Below are 20332 nucleotides of genomic sequence, written 5' to 3'. Positions count from 1 at the left end.
TCCTGCAGCAGTACGTCTGTTTCTGTCCGTCTGCTGTTTTTCATAGGAGTATCAAACTAGTGATTACAACTGGGAAATTACAATAAAATTAAAGCATATTCCCATACAGCTTCCTCTGATCCTTGCACCACCAACACCAATGGCCTAATTCCAGTAAAAGCTTGCACGAGAGGTATACAGTACTAATGAATTCATGGCAGAAATTAACTTTAAAAAAATGACTATAGCACAGAAACATCCAGCGACTCGTTCACTTTCAGGGTTAAACAGTGAAAGTGCCAGGGGTAAATGAGTGTTTCAGTTATTGACAGCTTTTATTTTTTCCTTGGTTTTAGATGGAAAGATCTGGCTGAGCCAACCCTAATAATACATGGATATTTAGAAGAGTTCAAAAGCCAAAAACAAGGTTGAAATCATCTCTTCAATCTCTTTGTTCGAGTCTGTGGCTGTAACCAGAGTGGAAGGTACAATCGTTTGAAATGTTACATGAAAACTGAGTGAAAAAGCCACGGTGAATACTTTCGATTAAGTTTACTGCCACCCTCGCCATCCAATTTCAGCCCAGTGTTTCAGGAACACCAGTCAAATCTGTGCCCGTAGATCGAGGGACATTCCTCATGAACACAAAGTGAAAGAAAATAAAGCGCTCACTCTTGAGTTAATACATAGAAATCCAATACCTTTATTTTACATTCATACATCTATAACGTTGTACAATAATTTTAATGCAGTTAAAAAAAAAAAAAAAAAAAATCCAATCCGAAAACAAGTCCTGAAGATTTACAATGATGAGTCTGCACGTTCAAAGGTTGGTGACGAGCATTTAAAAATATACACTCACACGCTCACACACAAACAGGGATCTAGGACAAGTGGCGTCCTTGAGTTGTACCTTAACAGAGCTGGGCTGAATGGAGAGGAATTCAGTCACCATAGAGAAAGGCACATTGAATACACAGTGTATCTACAAAAACAAAAAACCTCGACATTTACACGACTTTTACCGTAGGATCTAGAACAATGAGCAAAACTGTAAACCTTCACTTATGAAAAACAAATCAACCAACAGAAGTCACACCTATACGAATACATTTGAAGCAAAATGTTTTTCTTGGTCGTTACAAAGCAGTACCTTGAAATGCATTTCAACACTTAGATTGGCTCTGCCCGCAGAGAGCAATCCTACGGATATAATTACACAATATGTCACAATATTTATGCAGTTGCCCACTTCGTGCACGCCAGAACCCGACACCGGTTAGAGAGTACCTCATGCACATCCTCAGACAGCAGCAGACATCTGATATGTTTTACACCAAATCCAATTATTTATTTTTTAATTCCCCGCTCACGTGAATATGGCAACTTGACAACATGTACGTACATCTACATAAAAATCATGTATAGACAACTCTATACAGCCGCAAATCCCATTATCTTAAAATATATGTACCACCCGTCAAAATTTTCAATACTTTCAGAAAAGTAAGTTCTCTGATATAAAATACTGTTTTTTTCAAAAAAACTGATTGTTTACATTCCATCCTTCTCAACAAAATAAAGCTTTTTATATACGTACCTTCGAAGCTTAAAAACACTCCCCACATACATATATATATTTATATCTATATAGAAACAATAAAGTGACTAAGACGCCATGTGGCTCTACGTTCACATGTAGTGGAAACCCGTTTAGAATGGCATACGCAGCCAATTTACATGTCTAATAAACACAGTGTGGCACTACAATTTTGGATGATTGTACAAGTTGGGGTTCATAAATGCCAAGGTCAAGATTGCCTCCTTTAAGCTGCTTCCTTCATCTGGCTCAGCATGCTTTCGTCAAGTCAGTGGGCATGTCTACTGTGGACATACGGTACTGGATCTTTGTGTTAGTGATGGCGCCGTGCTTCTGTCGAAGATGCAGCCGTAGCTGGCTCTTGTGGCGGAAGTGCAAGTTGCATTTTTCACACTGAAAAAGAAAGCGCAGCGGCGTTATTTTCACTCGCTTTGGTTGGACTCGACTCAGGAGGTTCCTAACTTTGAAGTATCATTCTTACATGGTAGGGCTTTTCGCCTGTGTGTATGCGGAGGTGGCTCTTCAGCGTCTGCAGGTGACGGAAGCGGGTTCCACAGATCTCGCATGGGTATGGCTTCTCGCCCGTGTGGATCAGCACATGAGCGCGCAGATGAGCAACCTTGAAGAAAAAAAAAAAAGGGAGTGAAACTTAAATTAAACTTTTCAGACATCGCATGTTTTATATCAGCACGTCTATGGGCACTCCTGTCGAGCTAAATATGATTACAGCTGCCCATAATTACAGCTCATTAGCACGGTTAGCTGATAATACAATAGAGAGGGAAAAATTTTTGTAAGACACTCTTGAGTTTAAAAAAATAAATAAATAATGTAAGGGCATAATTACCTGTACAAAACGAGCTCCACACGTCTCACATTTGTATGGCTTCTCTCCTGAGTGGATGCGAGTGTGAGTCTTGAGGTTAGCTGGTCTGTTGAACTGAGCACCACAGATATTACAGCGATACGGCTTCTCTCCTGAAAACAAGAAGCAGCACTTTAGATTTCAGCAGCCCCTAAAGCCGATGAGTTAGATAAATGAGACTCGTGAATTGCTTTTACCTGTGTGGACAGTCTTGTGGCTGGCCAGGTTGCCCTTGTAGCGGAAAGCAGCCTGGCAGCGGTCGCACTTGTATGGCTTGTCGCTGTGTACTTGAAGCATGTGTTGTTTCAAAGCTTCGTCTTCAGCAAATTTGGAGTCGCATTCGTTACAGAAGAACGTGCCGTTTTCTGTTTAAGAGAAAAATCTGATGTTGACTTGTGCTCCGAAAGCGCTCAGATTCATTTTGGAGGTGAAAAGAAATCTCAAACTCACCACAGCTGGAGTCTGAATATTCTGAATGAAGCTCTGACATTTCCTCTGATAGACGGGACCTGGAGTGGTTGGGACAGACTTCCGAGTGCTGCGGGGACTGGGAGCCACAGGACGAGCATGTGAGGCGGTTCAGGTAGTGTGGAGGGTGGCCATCGCCATTCCTCAGAGACCCCTCAAGCGCACTGCAGACACAAAATCGAAAACTAATCCAGTCAGACATTTCAAATCAGATTCTTCCAACATAAATTTTATTACAAAAATAAAAATCCTACAACTATCCTGCCTGATATTTACAAACACTGAATTTCACTTCATGCCTGTTTTTTCTTATAAGAAAAAGAAATTTTATGTGCTCTTAAAGAATCTTAAAATCTGCCCAGTGTGTCATCACCTCAACTATACATTTCCTTGTTTTGTTTAAAGCATGCAGATGTGTACGTGTCAAACAAAAACCCACCTGTTAATGATGTTGTTGAGACGACTAGCCTGGGGTACTGGTAGATCCTCGCTGTTGCTCTTGCTCGTCGTTTGTGGGTCAAGGTTCTCCGAGTCGTTGGGGTGGAGGTAGGGTTGCAGGGCAAGGCGCTGAGGTGAGTGAAGCCCAGGATCCCTTAACCCCACCTTGTCCTCCTTGGCGCTCTGATTCAGCACAATGAACTTGTACTTCTTCCAGTTGCGAGCTTTGGGGTCCTGCGTGCCTTGTGGCGTTTGCGCTCCAGCAGCTTGGGAGAGGCTGGCGTTCTTGCTGCTGCTGGACTCTGTCGGGGAGTTGGGCTGGCAGTCTGATTTGAGGGGGCTCTGCGGGCTGCTCATGAGGCTCTTGCGTCCAGCGGAGATTCCCAGGGGATAGTGCTGATGGATGAGATCTTCCTCGGCCTGAGGAGCGTGCTCTTTGCCCAAGTCTTTCTGGTGCTCAAGGGACAACATGGGAAATGCACGCTTCCTTGTGCTGAAACCGACAGACTGGCTGACCCCCTCGTGGCTCTCTTTCCTCATCTCATCGTCTCTCACTACCTCCCTGGAAGCATAGGTGGTGGAGTGAATGATGCCGGAGGAGTTTGTGCCAATGGCTCTGCTGTAGTCTGCCCTGATGCCGCTGTCATGCGGAGGACAGTGCTTGTGGTGGATGCTGCTCTTTGAGAGGTCAGCAAAAGCATTTTTGGTATCGGCCAGCTTGCAGAGGGGGAAGGGGAATCCTGGCATGGGAAACTGCCCGTAGAGATGGTAGTTGCTGGGGGTGCTGACCCCGCTGAACATGTTTGAACCGTAGTGTCTCCCGTCCCTGAACGGCGCTACACGGCTGTGCAAACTGTCAACAACATCATGGGCTCTGTAAGCATGGACATCCTGAGGTAAAACCAAGGGACTGACCAGAAACTCGTCTCTAGGCAGCTTGACAGTCGGATCACTGTGAAGAGAACGAGGATGCCGTAAACATGGAGGTATTCATAACCATGGATTTATTCTTATCAGCAATTTAAAAAACACAAACAAAACAAAACTGGCTTCCACCCACCTGGATTTGATGAATCTGTGGCAGGTGTCTACAACATGGTCCATCTGCAAGTAGATAGCTGTATTCATGATAGCCATGATCAGACTCTCCTTTAGTGTGAGACGGGAGGTGTACATAAACTCTAGCAGGATGGCAAAGCCCTCTGGGTCCACCTTTGGGTCCAGACTGATAGCACTAAGGTTGCACTTGTGGGAGTCAGTGAAGATAGTGTAAAACAGCCCACTGCAGCAAACGAAAGGAGCAGACATGCAAAGATCAGTCGCTTGTTCAAAAGAAATAGAACGGCACAAACGCCGATTTTAGTTTCACACACCTGCAAGCCATGAGAACGGTCTTGTGTGCACGAAACTGCTGCCTGTTGACCAGGATAGTGACATCTGTGAGGATATCTCTACTGCGCAGCCGGTTCAGGTTGAGCAGAACATCACTTGCATGGCGCGTGAACTGTATGCAGCTGTCTGCTGCGCAAGCCATTTTGTCAAGTTCTGCAAAAAAAAAGGGCAAAAGCATAAAGATTATTCTAATTTTTAAAAAAGAAAGCAAGTTTAAATAAAATATTCGTGTATTTGGCTGCCATGCCACAAAGAGTATGTGTGCTTCAAGTAGATGAACTTGGGCTCAAGTTACTGACGATCCTCCGAAGGCAGCACGCACATCACCAGAAGGCGGCGCCATTTATTAAGTAAACACTGTCTAGACATTTAAATTTCTTCTTTGGAGTCATTTCTCTCCCCCTCACTTTCTCTCTCTGAACCTCTGGTTAACAGCTCAATGCAACAAACTCCTTTGCACACGTGAGCATTTTAAGACCATCCAGACCTCCAGGCGATATAAATGTGCACGGTTTAAATACACTCCACAGAAAGAGAAAAGTTCATGTTGGTCATTAAAACTTGTACATTTTTAAGGCAAACACCTGCGCATTACGCATTAATGAGCTGTAAGATGGGCGTTGTGGTCTCAGAGTTGGGGCTCTCCTTCAGCGCATTCGCAGCTGTACAAATAAAAGCGAATTGACTAAGTTATTACTCTAAACTTTTTGTTGGCACACAACAAATAACACATAACAAATAACCTAACAAATAACCTAACAAATAACCTCCAAATTTTAAATTCATCCGCAAGATGGCCTCACCATGGCACTTTTTTTAAACTCACACCGGTGCAGCTGGGAGGGTAACACAAGTGAGAGTTTGACTTGTTTGCTGTGGTAAAACCGGTGAAGCCCCGCAGCGCTGCGCAGCGCATGTCTTTAAGCGCATTTCTGGGTCAATTACTGCACGAGAGCAAAAAACTAACATTTAATTAACTGAAGGAAGAATCGGCTTCACGAGACGGCAGGGGACTCATAACCGGATATTTACTTCAGTGTAACTAGACACGTCCGAAAATAGAACCAGAACAGAATGCACCTTAAAGTGACTGATGGCCAATCATGAAGTACTTTCTTCAGTACTTCCCCCCCTCCTCCTGTGAAACAGAAAACCTCCGAGGAGTATCACAGCTTTTAAACTTCATTTCAGTGATAGGACGCGTTTGTATTTATTTTTAAATCTAAAAATATCTATAGTTTTATTTTCATTTCTCGGGTCTCTCGTCTCAGACTGCGCGTAAATTACTGCACAACCGAAACTGCGCACGTCTGGGTGAAAAGCTCTCAACTCGGCGTAGTTTGGTTATCATGCAGCGAGCTGTCACAGTGGAAACATGAGAGACAACTTGTAGCCTCTGCCGCGGAAAAAAACCACACACACACACTCAATCGCTCTCTCTCACACACTCACACACACACCTTCCAACTCTAATATTTCCGCTCCAGTGTTACGGTAACAGCGGGGCTCGCTGTGCGCAGCTCTTTGCGCTCCATTAGAGCAAATTACGGAGGAAAAAAGGAAAAACGCTGAGAACCTGCGGCTGCCACGCTGCCAGCAAAGTTCGTGTGAAAGCGCAGCGAGCCCACTCAAAGTGAATCACCGGGCAAGAGCGATCGCAACCGCCCGGACACCTGATTTCACGCGATCTCCGGGCGGCACACGCTCATCCAGCCCCGCCGTAGCTACAGCCTCCTGATAGGACGGGCTGTCAGCGCGAGCGTCGCGAGCCGGAGCTCAGCGGCGGCCGCCGCTCTCAGCCCCGCCGCCTCACTGCGAGCGCGCGACCGGGCTGAGAGCAGCAGCCGCTCGCGCTGTCACAGCCCGTCAAACAGCCCAACAAGCACACAAAGCACCGGCATACATGTCGAAAACAGCAGCAACAAATAACACATAACAACTTCGCGCCAAATTAAAGCAGAAAAAAATAATATGGAATTTAAAAAATCACCTGGTAGCGCTTTCCTAGAAACTTCTTGCATCACCACTTCTAAGAACCCCAGTTCTAAGAATCAGACGAGCACAATTCTCGGAATTTGAGCCCCGGACCGTACCACTCTCCCGGGGCAGGGGAGAGGGACCTCCCGAACTGCGAGTTAAAACAACCCGTTTCCAGAGCAGATATCCCTTCCGATTTTCACGCAAGGCGGCTCTAACGGCGAGAAAACTTAAAAGCAGCGTTTAAATAAGCACAAAAATGTGTATAATATTTTAAAAATTTGAACATTTAGCAGCCACATCCCCCGCCTTTTGGTTCGATCCGCAGTCACAGGACGTCGAGCAGGCGACGTCACCAGTTCCTTAAACCCGGCCCCCGAAATTCTCAGAACTAATTTATATTCCATGACTTAAGCAGCGCATCGTTTGGCTGCCCGTCGTCGCATTTAACACACAGACCGTACATGTACAGCACACAGACAGCCCTCTTAATTAGGCCCATGCGGACAGGCTCGCTCCTCTCTATGTCCACGGTTCTTTTTTCTTTGTGGTTTCCTGCAGGTTTGCTGTGACCACATAGACGGAGAATACATCGAGTCACCACCGGGGTTTGTTGCAAAAGGAAAGCTTCGATAGATTTATTATTCACAAGTACTGTAGGCAGCCTGTTGAGCAGTGTGGATGCCACTTGTTTTGTTTTTGGGGTGGTTTTTTTTCTGTCAGTTAATCAGATTTTTCACTAGGTAGGTTGAGAGTTTTTCTTGTGATATTCTCATGCGCGCATAGCGGTTTCTTGCACTGCCTCTGCCTTTTGGTTTTTGCTTTAAAAGCAGGTGAATCTGAGCGGATTGTCGCTAAAACAGCTGCTAGTAATTGAGAGCTTCGGTAAATGAACTTTGAGATTGTGTAGGAAACTTGCAGAAAGCATGAGGTGAGCTGAGGAAGAAGACTGCACAGGAGTGAATGCATTTATATTTTTAATAACGTTTTTTAAATTATGCGAGGAGGTGAGATGTCAGGCTCATAGGTAGTGTGTTTTTGGCGCTATTATAATGTTATAGACGGGGAACTTGTATTCTGTTTCATGCTGCATGTACTTGTCCTGTTTTTCTGATTGGATTACTGGGATTAATTGGGAAGGGGAGGATGCCTGTCAGGTGATGTGCACACTTTAAATGCAAAGTGAAAGATTCCTGGAAAATTAATTAAATGCATTGCTGTGATTTTCTTCCCCCCACTCTACTTTTTTTTTTTTTTTAATTTAAGGCATGTGTACTCCCTGTTGCATCATTTCACAGAGTTGGGCAAGAATAAACTCCTCAGCCTACTGGAAGTGTGTTTTACTTGGTGCTTTCCTCTCTGAAACCAGCAGCAGCACTTGGGCGTCTGCGTGAAACTAGAACCAAGTGTGTAGATTTGTTACATCCCTACATCGAGGGTAGAAGTGGTGTGAATTTATGCGCTTATTACTCGCTAATAGTTGGCTTCTGTGTCTCGTTTAGGGGATGCCAATAACTGAAAAGTACTATTCATTTCATGAGTTTGTGGGCTTGCATTTACTGTCAGTGACTCACCCTGGAAACTTTGCTTGTGGTGATTCCAAACCACGGATTCCCCGTCTTTTCTCATCCCGTTCACTCCTTGGCACAGAAGGAGCATTTGCTGAGCTGGAGAATATAACACAAAATAACAGTAATTATTGGAAATATTAGGTCGAATGAATAACAGACTTATGTCTCCTCGAAAGAAGAGACACAAGTCTCCAAGTAATTCACATTTGTGGTTTCTCTTGTGTTTTATGAGATATATAGTGGGTAGCACTGATTAAATATTCAAATAATGCATCTGATCTGCATTTACTGTAAATATTAAAGGGCAAAGAGTGACTGAAGATCCATTTTAGTGGAACATACAGCTGAGTTATGTGGATTTGTATTTAATTTATAAAGCCTTGTAGTCTATCTTTTACATTTTTGTAATTTAATGCATTTGTATAAAATTCAGAGTTATTTTACATGTTTTTTCTAACTGTCCACAGGTCAAATTTTTCTGAGAGAAAATAGTTTTAAAATATCTGACACCACAGATTGCTTTTTCACAGCCCTTTACCTCTGAATTCAGCGAACAACAAACTGCGTTTCCTTTTCTTTTCCTTCTTTCTTTGTTTTTTTATTAACCCTTTGCATGGCGACACACTCTGTAACCATCATTTCCCCGTGGATTGCCCGAGCATCCACCCATCTGGATCCGGCATCCCACTAAAAACACTCCAGGTGTTCACAAACCATTGGGGAAAGGGGGGGAAAAGTCTCCAAAATAATTAAGACGCGCGCTTTTACAGCAATCTCCGATTCAGCATTGCCAAATAAAGACTATGTTGAGCTCCAAACAAAGAGCAGCGTCAACTTTATTTCAATCCACTTGGGGGATGTTTAAGGCGCTCCAGCACAGTTATGCATAATGCACGGCCATAAACCATCCAGGAGTTCGGAGAGAGATGTGTAATTTACCAAGGCCCCATGCTGTGCCCGGCTATAGAAGGAAGAGATAATTACTGCAAATCCTTGGCAAACTTTTACTCAACCAGTTCCTAGCAAAAATAAATGACCCACTTACAGAGGACAGAGAGACAGTGCTGAGTGGCTGATCAATATGCCCCCGTCTGAACTGATAGAGAGTGTATTATTGCGTTATGAACAGTTTATCGGTTAATCCTTGATCTTCTTTCAGGCTGTACAATTAAACAAGCGTTCGTGACGTCTGGGTCTCGGCTCCTTTGTCTGAGCACCACGCCGTTCAGAGACAATATAAACAGGCTGTGACAGTGATTCAAGTCTGACCGACCGGTAACAGCTGCACATTTAAAAAAAAATCTTGTACACTTCTGACACAATGTGAAACGTCTCTAAGCCGTATCATTGCCTATACTTGGAGCATGATAGGTCATTGAATAGAAATGCCCACTGACAAAAGCCTGAGGCCCGGAGGTTGCCTCACTTTTTTTTTCATAAACTGCACACTTTTGTCTCGTTTCACAGCAAATTTCTGCCAACTTCAGTGTTCATTGTCAGCAAAGATGTGAGTGTGGAGTTTTGTTCTGAGAGGCATGATGCAACCGCACTGTAACACCAAACAGATAATGCTGTTAGCTACAGAGGTCTTTTTAGTTCCTTTCTTTAAAAGAATTTCTTTTTATATTGTTGAGTTTCACTTTTTTAACTCCATGCATCCCAGAAGCATTTTTTTTTTCTTTCTGCATTTGTCCACAACTAAGTTTCTCTTTGTAAAACACAATCACTACTGCAGGTCTGAATTGTGGCACGACTGCAGCGTGGCAGTAAAAAGGGTTTGTTTTCCACATCTTATTGTATGCATTTGTACGTTTTCCTTGATCCTCCGTCTGATGAGGTGATCGTAAACACACCGTACTGCATGCATGATTTACAGCAACATGAGGTGTAATAAATAAATTCACTTCAAAAGACTTCCTGTGCAGGTAACGATGAGCTCACGTTGCTCAGAATCTTGCCTTTTGCTTTTTTAATTAACAGACGAGTCATATTGTGGCGTGAAATCATGTCTGTTTGCAACAATACTGCCGCGTGTGTCTGCACTCACACGCTTGAGTTTGAACGTTGCTTTTTGGTGCCCCTTGACTAGGTTAAACGCACGTGCGCGCGCACACACACACACAGGAAGATTACCAGCAGCTCAGAATCACAGAGATAAAGAGCTTGCAGACGTTCACATTTATCTAAAAGGAGAACAATTATTATATGTTCATGACAAAAAGCGATCATGACCATTTTTGCAAATGCATTTTATTCAAAGGGTGCTTCCTAAATAGTCATCAGTGTACTTTTTACACTGTTCAACAGAGGTCCTGAAAAGCTTTGAGAAAGATTTTTTTTGTCGTGTTATTTCCAAAACAAAAATATCATTCCACTTGCAAGAAAAGTAAGTTTTGGAGCAAGTTTCTTCAGTGCGCCTATGTGGATAACCTTGAGTTCACTAAGCAAGCTACATGCTAAGGTTATAGTCAGAGCAGAGGCGTGATGGTAGGCCAGAATTCCAATTTAGTCATATCAAAGCATGTAGATTCAGGACTTTCTCAAGGCCAGCTGAGAGGAGCCAGGAATGCAGTCTGCAGAGTCGAACTTGTTGGAATTTTCCACGCATACCGAAAACAGTCTCCTGCCAGTGTGCCATCTGCTGGTTGATGGGTCAGTTTCTTCCACGGAACATGAGAATAAATAGTGGAAGCATGCGGCAATCTCTACCATCTTCACTTATCTTCACAATCTGAGGGCTTGCATTTTTTTTCACACGCCCAGGGCTGCAAAGCGTTCGAGTTCCATGTGCACATGAGGAGTTGTTAAATTTGGAAACAACTTTTGCAGACATTACATTTCAAAGCCTTGTTATGCATCTCCATGTGGATTCAGTTTTGTATTTTAATAGAGGTATCCGCATTCTGACAGGCAGCTTTAGCACAAGGATTCAAATGGTAAACAAGTGGGTCTTATTTCTTTGCACCACCCTCCGTAATGATCCAATAAGAACCATCTCTCTGAATCGACCCCCCTTTCCTGCTCTACTGTCACAACACCTATTAGTTAGCATCAAGCTGTAGATCTTGGTATGCTGGAAGTGCACTGGAAATTTTTCAAGGCTCCTTTCTCGTATCGCAGCATTTTTGTTTTGTCTGTGTGTTCTGGCATGTGCACTGGATTTATAACCACTGTAATCCCAAACAGATAGATAAAAAAGATCAGCTTTTTGAATGCAAACTGACCTAAACACTGACAAAATGAACAGAAGATCTTCCTGTTAAATACTGACACAACATTTGGCTGCTTCTAAGATGTTATCTACTCCATTTTAGGCTTTCTGTTATTTTAATGTTCCCACTATAACCTCAATAAGCAGCTTCTTACTAGAGAAAAAACTATTTGCTGTGCCATGCAATATTGTCAGGTTTTGATCACATTATACTATTATTTTAATGGGCCTGTTATATTTTCAATTGAGTCTTACTGTAAGAAAATTACAGCTATTTGCTCCCTAGAATATGAATCCTGTGGTATCATAATCTGTCATTTCTATATTTCTATTATTATCTCAAAAAACGTTTTCTTTCAATAAAACAACGACAGTAATTTGCTGTGTAAAAATGCGAGCTTTAAAGTGCTGCTAGTTGTTGAGTTGCTGTTAAACTCATTTCAATGTTCCAATAAAATTGCTGTAATTTCTTACTGTAAAGTCATGGTTATTTATTATGTACAGTATAATAACATCAGTTGTTTGGTTGTCATTATACAATTATTTTAATGCTTATTTAAGGTATGGTAATTTGCTGTATATAACAGAAGCGTTACAATGTAATAGTGTTAGTTATTTGGTTGTTTTTCTTTTGTTCCTGTTCTGATCTTAATAAACTGTTTTTATTTGAACACCTTTTTGGTAATCTGCTGTATAGAATATAAGTTTTACAGTTAGTCGAGCTCATGCGAGTCTCACCAGAGAAGAAATGCTGAATTGTAACATAAAAATCTGCACATGCACATAGGTTAATGTTTTCCCCTCAAAGGCATCAAAATGCACAGAATTCCACTGTTTTACATCAATTTAGTTAATTCCACATTAAAATTTAATGTTGCATGGATGAAAAGTAACTTAAGTTTATCTGATTGGGATGCGGTGGGTAGGGAAGCACTGCTGTGCTGCGTCTCTGGAAAACACCTGCTTCTGCAGTTCAGCATATTAATTTCACACTGTGATTGGACATAATTGAGACATTGTTCAGCTCTTTGGTGACACAGTGAGAAAACACAAACACGCTGTCTCAGCTAATGGCAACCAGTGATTTTAGTGTCTCGTGTTAAAAGCGATGCACTGTAAACAGACCTTTGTGAAAATGCCGAGCGCACAGGTTCAGAACGATTAATTCCAACCTTGCTGTTCTCACTGTTTAGGCAACAGAGGTAATATTTGGAGTGTATTTCCACTGTGCTGATGGAATCTTCCCCTGTCAACAGGTTTGCGGGGATGTAAACGGTCCGGGCTCAAAGCTGCTAAACCAGTTTGAATTCTTGTGAATGTTCTGAATGTTCACTCCCACTGCACAGCGACGCTAAAGCGTTTGTCAAGTAAAAGTAAAACTGAAGGGGAACACTCAGTGGGAGCACTGCTGCAAACATGAGTTTGTAGAAATTCACTCCACACAGATGCAGTCGCAGCAGTGTGTTTTGTTAGCGGGGACTGAGCTCTCACGTCGCCCCCCACTCCTCCCCCATTTAACTGTTGCAGCTCTGCCTTTGCTGGTTTTTCCTCTCTCTTGCCCTCACACTCCATCATGCTGCGGCCCAATTTTGATTTCCACCATATCAAATTCTCACATGTTGCACTGCTTCCACTGCCAGGTCAAAGTAGCCGCCTGTATCCAGTGCCAACTGCTGATACTGGTCTACAGGGCTGGCTAAACAGGAATTACACACACCTAGCTCTAGGCCACAGTTCAACAAGAGCTACGTACAAAGCAGCAACAGTGCACTCAACACATCCAGCACTTCAGCTCCTTGTCTCTGCTGCTTCTGTGCTAGAAAACTCCTAAAATATGAATGCAGTCCTGGGTAAAATTCTTGTTAGACTAGTATACATTTTTAACTACCTCAAATCCAGATATGGGAAGTCACTGCGGTTCCAAATATAAAACGCCTTTCATTATAAACACAGGAGCTTTGACATTAGCCCTCATGTTTTGGTCGAGAGTCCACATCTGCATTCATTGTTGCCAGCCTGTATTTGTATACAGTTATATTTTTATATCAGCTTTTATGTGCTATCCTCCAGTCGAAGCAGTAAATGGATTTAAATCCAATGTGGAAACGTGGGATGAAAGCAATCCCACCAAGCCCCAGAAATCAGAAAACTCTGGGTGCTGACGTGGATTCAAGTGGAAGATAATTCCAGCATTTAATGTAAATAAAATATCAAGGAAAATATCATGCATAATTTATTAATGCACATTTACATTTCAAATGTTAATATGCAGATAAAGAAAGTGCCATGACTCTCTTTTTTTCCAGGCAAAGCTTAAAAACGTATGTGCAAGTTTTCTCAAAATGTGTTTCATTTTCTCACAACACTGACTGCCTCATCAGCACCCACACCCAGTTAATATATAAAACTAGACAGCTCTTTGTTCTGAATGATTAAAAAAGAAAAAAAAAAGAAAAACTCCCACAGATTATTTTTGCTGGGAAAAAAAAATCTGCTCCTATAAGCGTCACACCTCATTAACCATTTGATCGAGTTCAAAATAAAGGCTCTCTTTTTTTGGCAGTGAATGCATTTTTGATTCAAAGTTAGTAACACTAACATATACTGCATCCCTTTGTGCCTTCATTAAAAGCATCTCCACAGCCCAGGAAATGCCAGGTGGAAGTTCATATTGTGACAGATCCTGCGCTCGACACATTCTTATAATTGTTATCTGCTCTACATCACACAGTTACCTTTGATATCTGCTGCACTCTCAGAGATGCTGTGCTCTGCATGCACGGGACCACAAACAGTTCTTAGTACACATCACCACATAACAGAAAATTAAATTTTCCAACCAAAGTGTGGATTGCACCGAGCACTAACGTTCTTTTAACTGTAAAACAAAACATTACACCCAAGAGTTTAGCTTTTGCAGAACATAGATTTATCTAAACCACTCACCTTTGTTTTGTTCTGTGTCCTTTGTGCACTCACGAGAAGATTTTTGGAGTCTACACTTGGCATGAAAATCAAAAGTGAATCAAAAAGGTCCCTGAAATTGTTCATATCGCATCTTTGCTTGCGCTAAATGTCTATTTTACATGTTTTTACATATTGCAGATAAAAGCTGTGAGGGCATTATTTATTGGAGTCTGTACTTCCATTTGCTTATCAGATGTCAGTTGTTTTATCATGACCTGCACTCACTGTATGTCCTTTTTTGTTACTTTGCATGGTTGTTCATATTGTGGCTGCGCAGACAATTCAGCAGTATATTGATTTGATCTCAGAGATTAACTGACTGACATGAAAGATATATGGAAATTTATCAATACAGGTGTTAGCAAACAGTTTCTGGCCTTCCTGTCAAAGTGTTTGGCTGTCTGCCATCCTGCTGAGGTATGATGTTCTTACTTTGACTTATGAATGATGAATAAAAGGGAAATAGTTTCAATCAGGTTAGCTCGTCCTACCTCAGAAGCCAAATTAAATACAATTAGAAGATCCAACAAAGGAATTTAGTTTATAATGATAACTTAGCAAAATGCTAAAATGCTATTTCATATGCTTGTAATGTTATTTCTTAACCTGTTGGAATATCTTTGTCTCTTGTACGATGGACAAAAGTAAATTAGCATTCAACAGATTCAGAAATTTCAAATACATTTCAATTAATTAAAAGTTTGCTGATAATTTCTTCCCTTTTCAGCAAAGCTACAATCGTCATTCATTAACCAGCAGCAGCACCCAGTTTTTTCAATTTTTTACTCACCTTTTTTCTGCTGGAAGGAGTGAGGCATGATGGGATGTGTAGTGGGAATCAGGTGGCAGCGCTGATTTTTGAACTGCACGCTCAGTTAAGGAACCGGAAGCGCCTCTGCTGTAGCTTGAAGAATTGTTTTCACCAGAGTTTTATTTGTCTGGCAAGTAGCTGGATGATCCGGGATGCTGAGGCAGACCGGTACCAAAGCCTCGCTCCTGAGTCGCAAGCAGCCAAAGCTTGAAGGGACGAAGCTGGAAAAGGGCACCGAAGCGGTGAGTTGTCGGTGATGGAGAAGCTCTGGCGAAGCCTCGTGTCTGTCGTTGTGGAGCAGGATGGGAACGCTTCTGGAAAGGCAGGCACGGCAGCGGGGCTGAAGTGAGTCAAATCCACTGAGCACGCTTCACGTTAGTGAAATGGTCCACAGGGCATCTCTGTGGCTCTCTGAGCTGATAGGCCGCCTGCACTCTAGCGTTCATTGATTGTAGCACTCACAGTCGCTCCACTTTTCCACGAATGCTAAAACCGTGGGGCAGGCTCAGTTTTGAAAAAAAAAAAAAAAAGAGAGAGAGATTAACAGCCTGTAAAATAATCCCAGTTTTCTATATATATTTCATTTGAATGAAGAGTCTTAAATCCCATTAAGCCATAGCAGCACAAACCATAGACTAGCAGTGCCTTTAACATGGAGGAACTCGGGCCATCTGCCAGATCAGTTTTTCATATAGGGCAATGACACATTGTTTTATAAACAGAGCTTTTATACAACAGACATTTCAGTGTCCCGAGCATTAATCTACCTAAGCTTATCTCAATCCATGGAACTAGATATTGCTCTTTATAACTTGTCTACTGGAGGGGGTGTTATTACATCACACCAGCTGTCACTCCAACACGGCACGCCCAACAGGAAGGTCAGCAATGTTTCAGCAGGAGACAAAATTAGGGAGCAACGCCCTGACAGGAGTAAAAAAAACCCTGATATTCATCCTAAACTGTTTTTTTTGTTTGTTTGTTTGCTTTTTGTCATAAGGTACTAGCAACTAATATATCTGCATCTCATTAAAATGTAATCATTTGATGGCAAAAGCACAACACAACTGGTGCTTGATGAGGTACTTGTGAGCATGAAATCCATACTGTTAAAAGCATTTTGCCAAATGCATGTGCATCAGTTCTAATCGTACTTGACACCTGATGTTGAACTCAGATTAAATGAATACACATGCTGTCTGTGCAGATAAGCTCACCTCACCGGGTAAGAACTCCCAAAGCTCTTACCATTACCAGCATTACATGCTGCACAGCTTTACTATGTCAGCTGCAGGCAGTGTGTTGGATAGAAATGCTATCATCTTTATGGAAAGGCGTCACGTGGCTACATCAGAATGTGCACTTCTATGAGCAGAAGAAACTAAATATCAGAGAAAAAGCAAAAGATATACTGTATTGGGCGTTTGACAGATCTATCCACGTTCAGTACGTTCATCGCAGCCACGGGATAATCCACTGGATGAGTGGACTAATATTCAGCCAATCCTGCTAAAGCCAAATTAGTCCAACACATTTCCATCATATTTCAGAATAAAGCAGCCCTAACAATCTGAGCTCTTGGGATACTGATGGCAAATGACCGGTGAGCCCTGCAGATCCCTGTGATCCAGGGATAAACTTCCCATGAAGAAGCCTAAGCCTCTTAAGTGATACACAAATGAAAGCCAACAACAGGTCACACCGACTCAGAGGAAAACTTTGATTACTGTACTGTCCTCTTCCTGTCACTGGCAGCCCCAGTGAGGCGGAGAGAACCTGGGCAGCATCGAAGGAACAAAACAATAAAACAACATCAAGACTAACTAAGGTCCAAGCGGTCACCCCCCCTCTTCTTCCACCCTGAGGCTTATAAGAGGATGGCTTCTGTTGAGCAGTGTATGAGTGACCTTAATCATAGGGGATATTTGGGTTTTATTTGGCAGCGATGTAACGCACGCGGTCATCACTGCGTTCGACTGGCAGGCATAAAAAATGAGAGGGGGGCAAGGTCGGTTTGCAAAGTGTAATCCATATCATCCCGTTACAGAGGCTGCACATGCCGGTCGCCCCGGGCCAAACAGCATCAAACACATTTTGATGCTGATAATGATGTCGGATTATGCTGTCATCTGATGTAATTTCGGCCTGCATCAAATTAACAAAAGAGGGATCAACCGAATTCTTTAAAAGAGGCCTTTTTAAGTTGTTGTTGCAACCTTCTAGATGCAAACTTGAATTCATTTCATGTTTATTTTTATCCAGGCAAACTTATACATAACATATTTCTAGCTTGGCCTTTCCCTTGGAAATATAAGATCATCCTCGCCCGCCACAGCATGCCTCGCAGTGATTCTTATCAAGACTTTATATGAAATATTTTGACCCTGCTCTGTCTGGAGAAAAAATTTACACCTGCTTTATTTTCCAAAAAACCCCCAATTTAATTAAAACCCTTAGTACTCCGAGAAGAGCAGCTTGAATTTGTAGATAATTACCAAGCCTATCTATCAAGTGTGTCACTGTCATATTAATCATTTTTAACACTTAAAGATCTGAAATGTCTGATCTCCCATAAACGGTCCCCAGCATTGCACCGGTGCAGTTTCCTGGAGCTGTTTCAGGATGTTTGTGTTTCAGATAACCTTTCTAAAGGGAGTCGACTGCAGGTAATTATCACGTAAGCGAAGGAAAATACCTGCTTGTCATTTTCTCTTACCTGCTATCACGTTTTTCACATCTGAAATCTAGCTCCACTAGCAAGCAGCCTTTGTTGTGCCGACATGGAGCTTCCATCGCATCCATGGCTGTCGCTATCAGCTGTAATAAAGGTCACAAGAGCCAAATATAGTGCTTTGCATTAGCTGGCATTTATGGAGTGAAGAGAAAATACAGTGAATGACCCACGCAACGTGTGACAGGTGATCTGAAGTGACAGTCTGGGATTGTCTTTCTTCATGTAAACACACTTAAAAACAGATGTAACCACACTGTGATCTTCAGTATCAGGGATACAATTTGAGGGATTACCCCTCAATAGCCAAGACTGAGGTATAATTTGTTAGCAGAAACCGAGCCTCATCCCTCAGGAAACATATTAAAGTCATCTGGATAGCTGCTGTATTTATTTTGGGCATTTTCAGTTCAAACTGAAAATCATAATAATAGTTTTAAAGCCAACAAGGAAAAGCTCCTTATGTCCTTCCACCTCAGCTACTCTGCAGTTGAATTGCAGCCCATAGGTAAAGTGTGGAACATCTATGATGTGGATCATTATTGTGGTTTGGGCGGGAAGGGGGTCATACCTGTGTGTTTTCTGAAGGAAATCCCTTTTTGATTTGTCAAAATCGCTAAATCTAAAAAGTGACCACAATAGTAAAAAGTAACATGGCCACAACTGTTATTCCAGAAACAAACTTGAAGAACTTGAAGAACTTGAAGAACTTGAAGAAGACACAACTGTAATGTTACCTTGTTACATTAGTACATTAGCGCCCCGGGCGCCTGCTTAGTGGGCTGCCCACTGCTTCACTGAGTGAATGGGTCAAATGCAGAGAAAAACAAGTAATTTCCCCATGGGGATCAATAAAGTATCCATTATTATTATTATTATTAGTAGTAGTATTATTCTAATTTGTGTAGGGGTTTTTTGAAGCTCAAAGTGACCATATTTTTTTTAAAAATAAGCTAGCGCTAACTAGCTAGCATCATTAGCAAGCTGCATTCCTGAACTTTACAGGTGCATTGCACAGACACTGATGCTACAAACTAACAGACTGATGAAACAGTAGAATTTCACTCACCAAAACTGAAGCACAAATCTCTTACAGGGTCTGTGCCGCACAGCAGCCATATAATTTAGCACATAACTGAATAAAAATGCTTCACAAGGCTAAAAGACCAGAAGGCCAAATTTCAGGTTCATTGCTGTTTTTGTTTGGAATCAGAAAGCATAAAACGGACCTTATAAAGTCAAGCCTTTTATGCTAATTGCTATTGTTTAACTGAAATACTGTGCTGCTGATTAGTTTGAATACTTGGTTCATCCTTGTGTGATAGCCAGGCGTTACTGGGCCAGTGGGGGAACCCTTGGATCTGTTGCTGCTGCGCAGCAGGGGAAACTGAATCGCCACAAAATAATTTCTAAAATGTATTTTTTGCTGTGAACTGCAGTGGACCTATTTTCTTTGTGCACAGAAGAGCTGGGTTGCTGATGCTGCTGCACTAACGGTTTGCTGCTCTCTGTGGATTTAACCAGCTGCATTTTTCAATATATGTACAGCTGTTACATGACCTATCATGGCTGCTGTCCAACCCCTATACTATAAATGTGGAATAAGACCAGTGATACTAAAGAGCATCATCAGATTAATTCAAACTGCTGCCCCTGACCTTGCTTACCATGGACATCACAGCTTAGCCTACTCATACTGCACTCGTTTAACTGTCCAGGACTCTCAAATGGCCAAAATGATTAACATTTAACTTATTATAAAATAAATTTCACAATCTAATTAACCAGGTAACACCAACACTTTATTATCTACATATTCATTACCTGATTTTATTTATTTATCAAATTCAAGCCAATCAGATGCCAACGCCAGCTCTTTCTGGCCATCTTAATCTTTTTAAACTTAACATTTTAAGTACTTAAATTTTTTTTACATGTTTTTCAAACTGCCTCTAGAAAATTATGTCACGCTGTCAGTTTCTGTTTCTCACAAATTTAATTTTTTTGTCTTTTATCCTCCATGATTTTCTATCCTATCAGCTTTTCTATTCTTTTACTGTAGACAAACAGCGTATGAATGATTAATGAGACTGTTGCAGTGAGGAAAATGTGAAGCTTTGCAGGGTTTCTGAGTGAACACAATGAACAAACAGTGACGTGTTGTAAGAATACTTTGGTGTATTAAATCCAGCTTTGTCCTGCTTTTGAGGTAAGTGATTACGATCTTTAAGCAGGCCTGAATGTTAACTTCACCTATCCTATTGTTGTTTAGTTTGGATGTTCTGTTGTTTTTACACAATGCCCTCAGATTTTAGGAATCTC

General features: G+C 41.9%; 1 protein-coding gene across 3 annotated transcripts; it reads right to left on the bottom strand.

The window, feature by feature from the left end:
- Window positions 1-669: 669 nt before the first annotated feature.
- Window positions 670-19370, bottom strand: bcl6aa (BCL6A transcription repressor a). 3 transcript variants are annotated; one of them, XM_082525001.1, is made up of 12 exons: window positions 19080-19370; window positions 17996-18096; window positions 15259-15783; window positions 8294-8386; window positions 4724-4895; window positions 4411-4632; window positions 3352-4302; window positions 2895-3076; window positions 2642-2809; window positions 2427-2557; window positions 2061-2198; window positions 670-1972 (listed from the first exon to the last, which is right to left on the bottom strand). In XM_082525001.1, the coding sequence occupies exons 3-12, from the start codon at window positions 15284-15286 to the stop codon at window positions 1829-1831; spliced, it is 2229 nt and encodes a 742-aa protein (XP_082381127.1). In that variant the 5' UTR covers window positions 15287-15783; window positions 17996-18096; window positions 19080-19370; the 3' UTR covers window positions 670-1828. The 3 variants fall into 3 exon arrangements, with proteins under 3 accessions (XP_082381127.1, XP_082381128.1, XP_082381129.1); XM_082525002.1 differs by lacking the exons at window positions 17996-18096; window positions 19080-19370 and having other exon boundaries at window positions 15259-16133; XM_082525003.1 differs by lacking the exons at window positions 8294-8386; window positions 15259-15783; window positions 17996-18096; window positions 19080-19370 and adding an exon at window positions 6733-8270 and having other exon boundaries at window positions 671-1972.
- Between the last annotated feature and the right edge of the window lie 962 nt (window positions 19371-20332).

The sequence above is a fragment of the Aulonocara stuartgranti genome (genome assembly GCF_965226115.1).
Source record: "Aulonocara stuartgranti genome assembly, chromosome: 23".
Lineage (NCBI taxonomy): Eukaryota > Metazoa > Chordata > Actinopteri > Cichliformes > Cichlidae > Aulonocara > Aulonocara stuartgranti.
The sequence above is the reverse complement of the archived record's forward strand: the minus strand, read 5'-3'. Positions and strand labels throughout refer to the sequence as shown.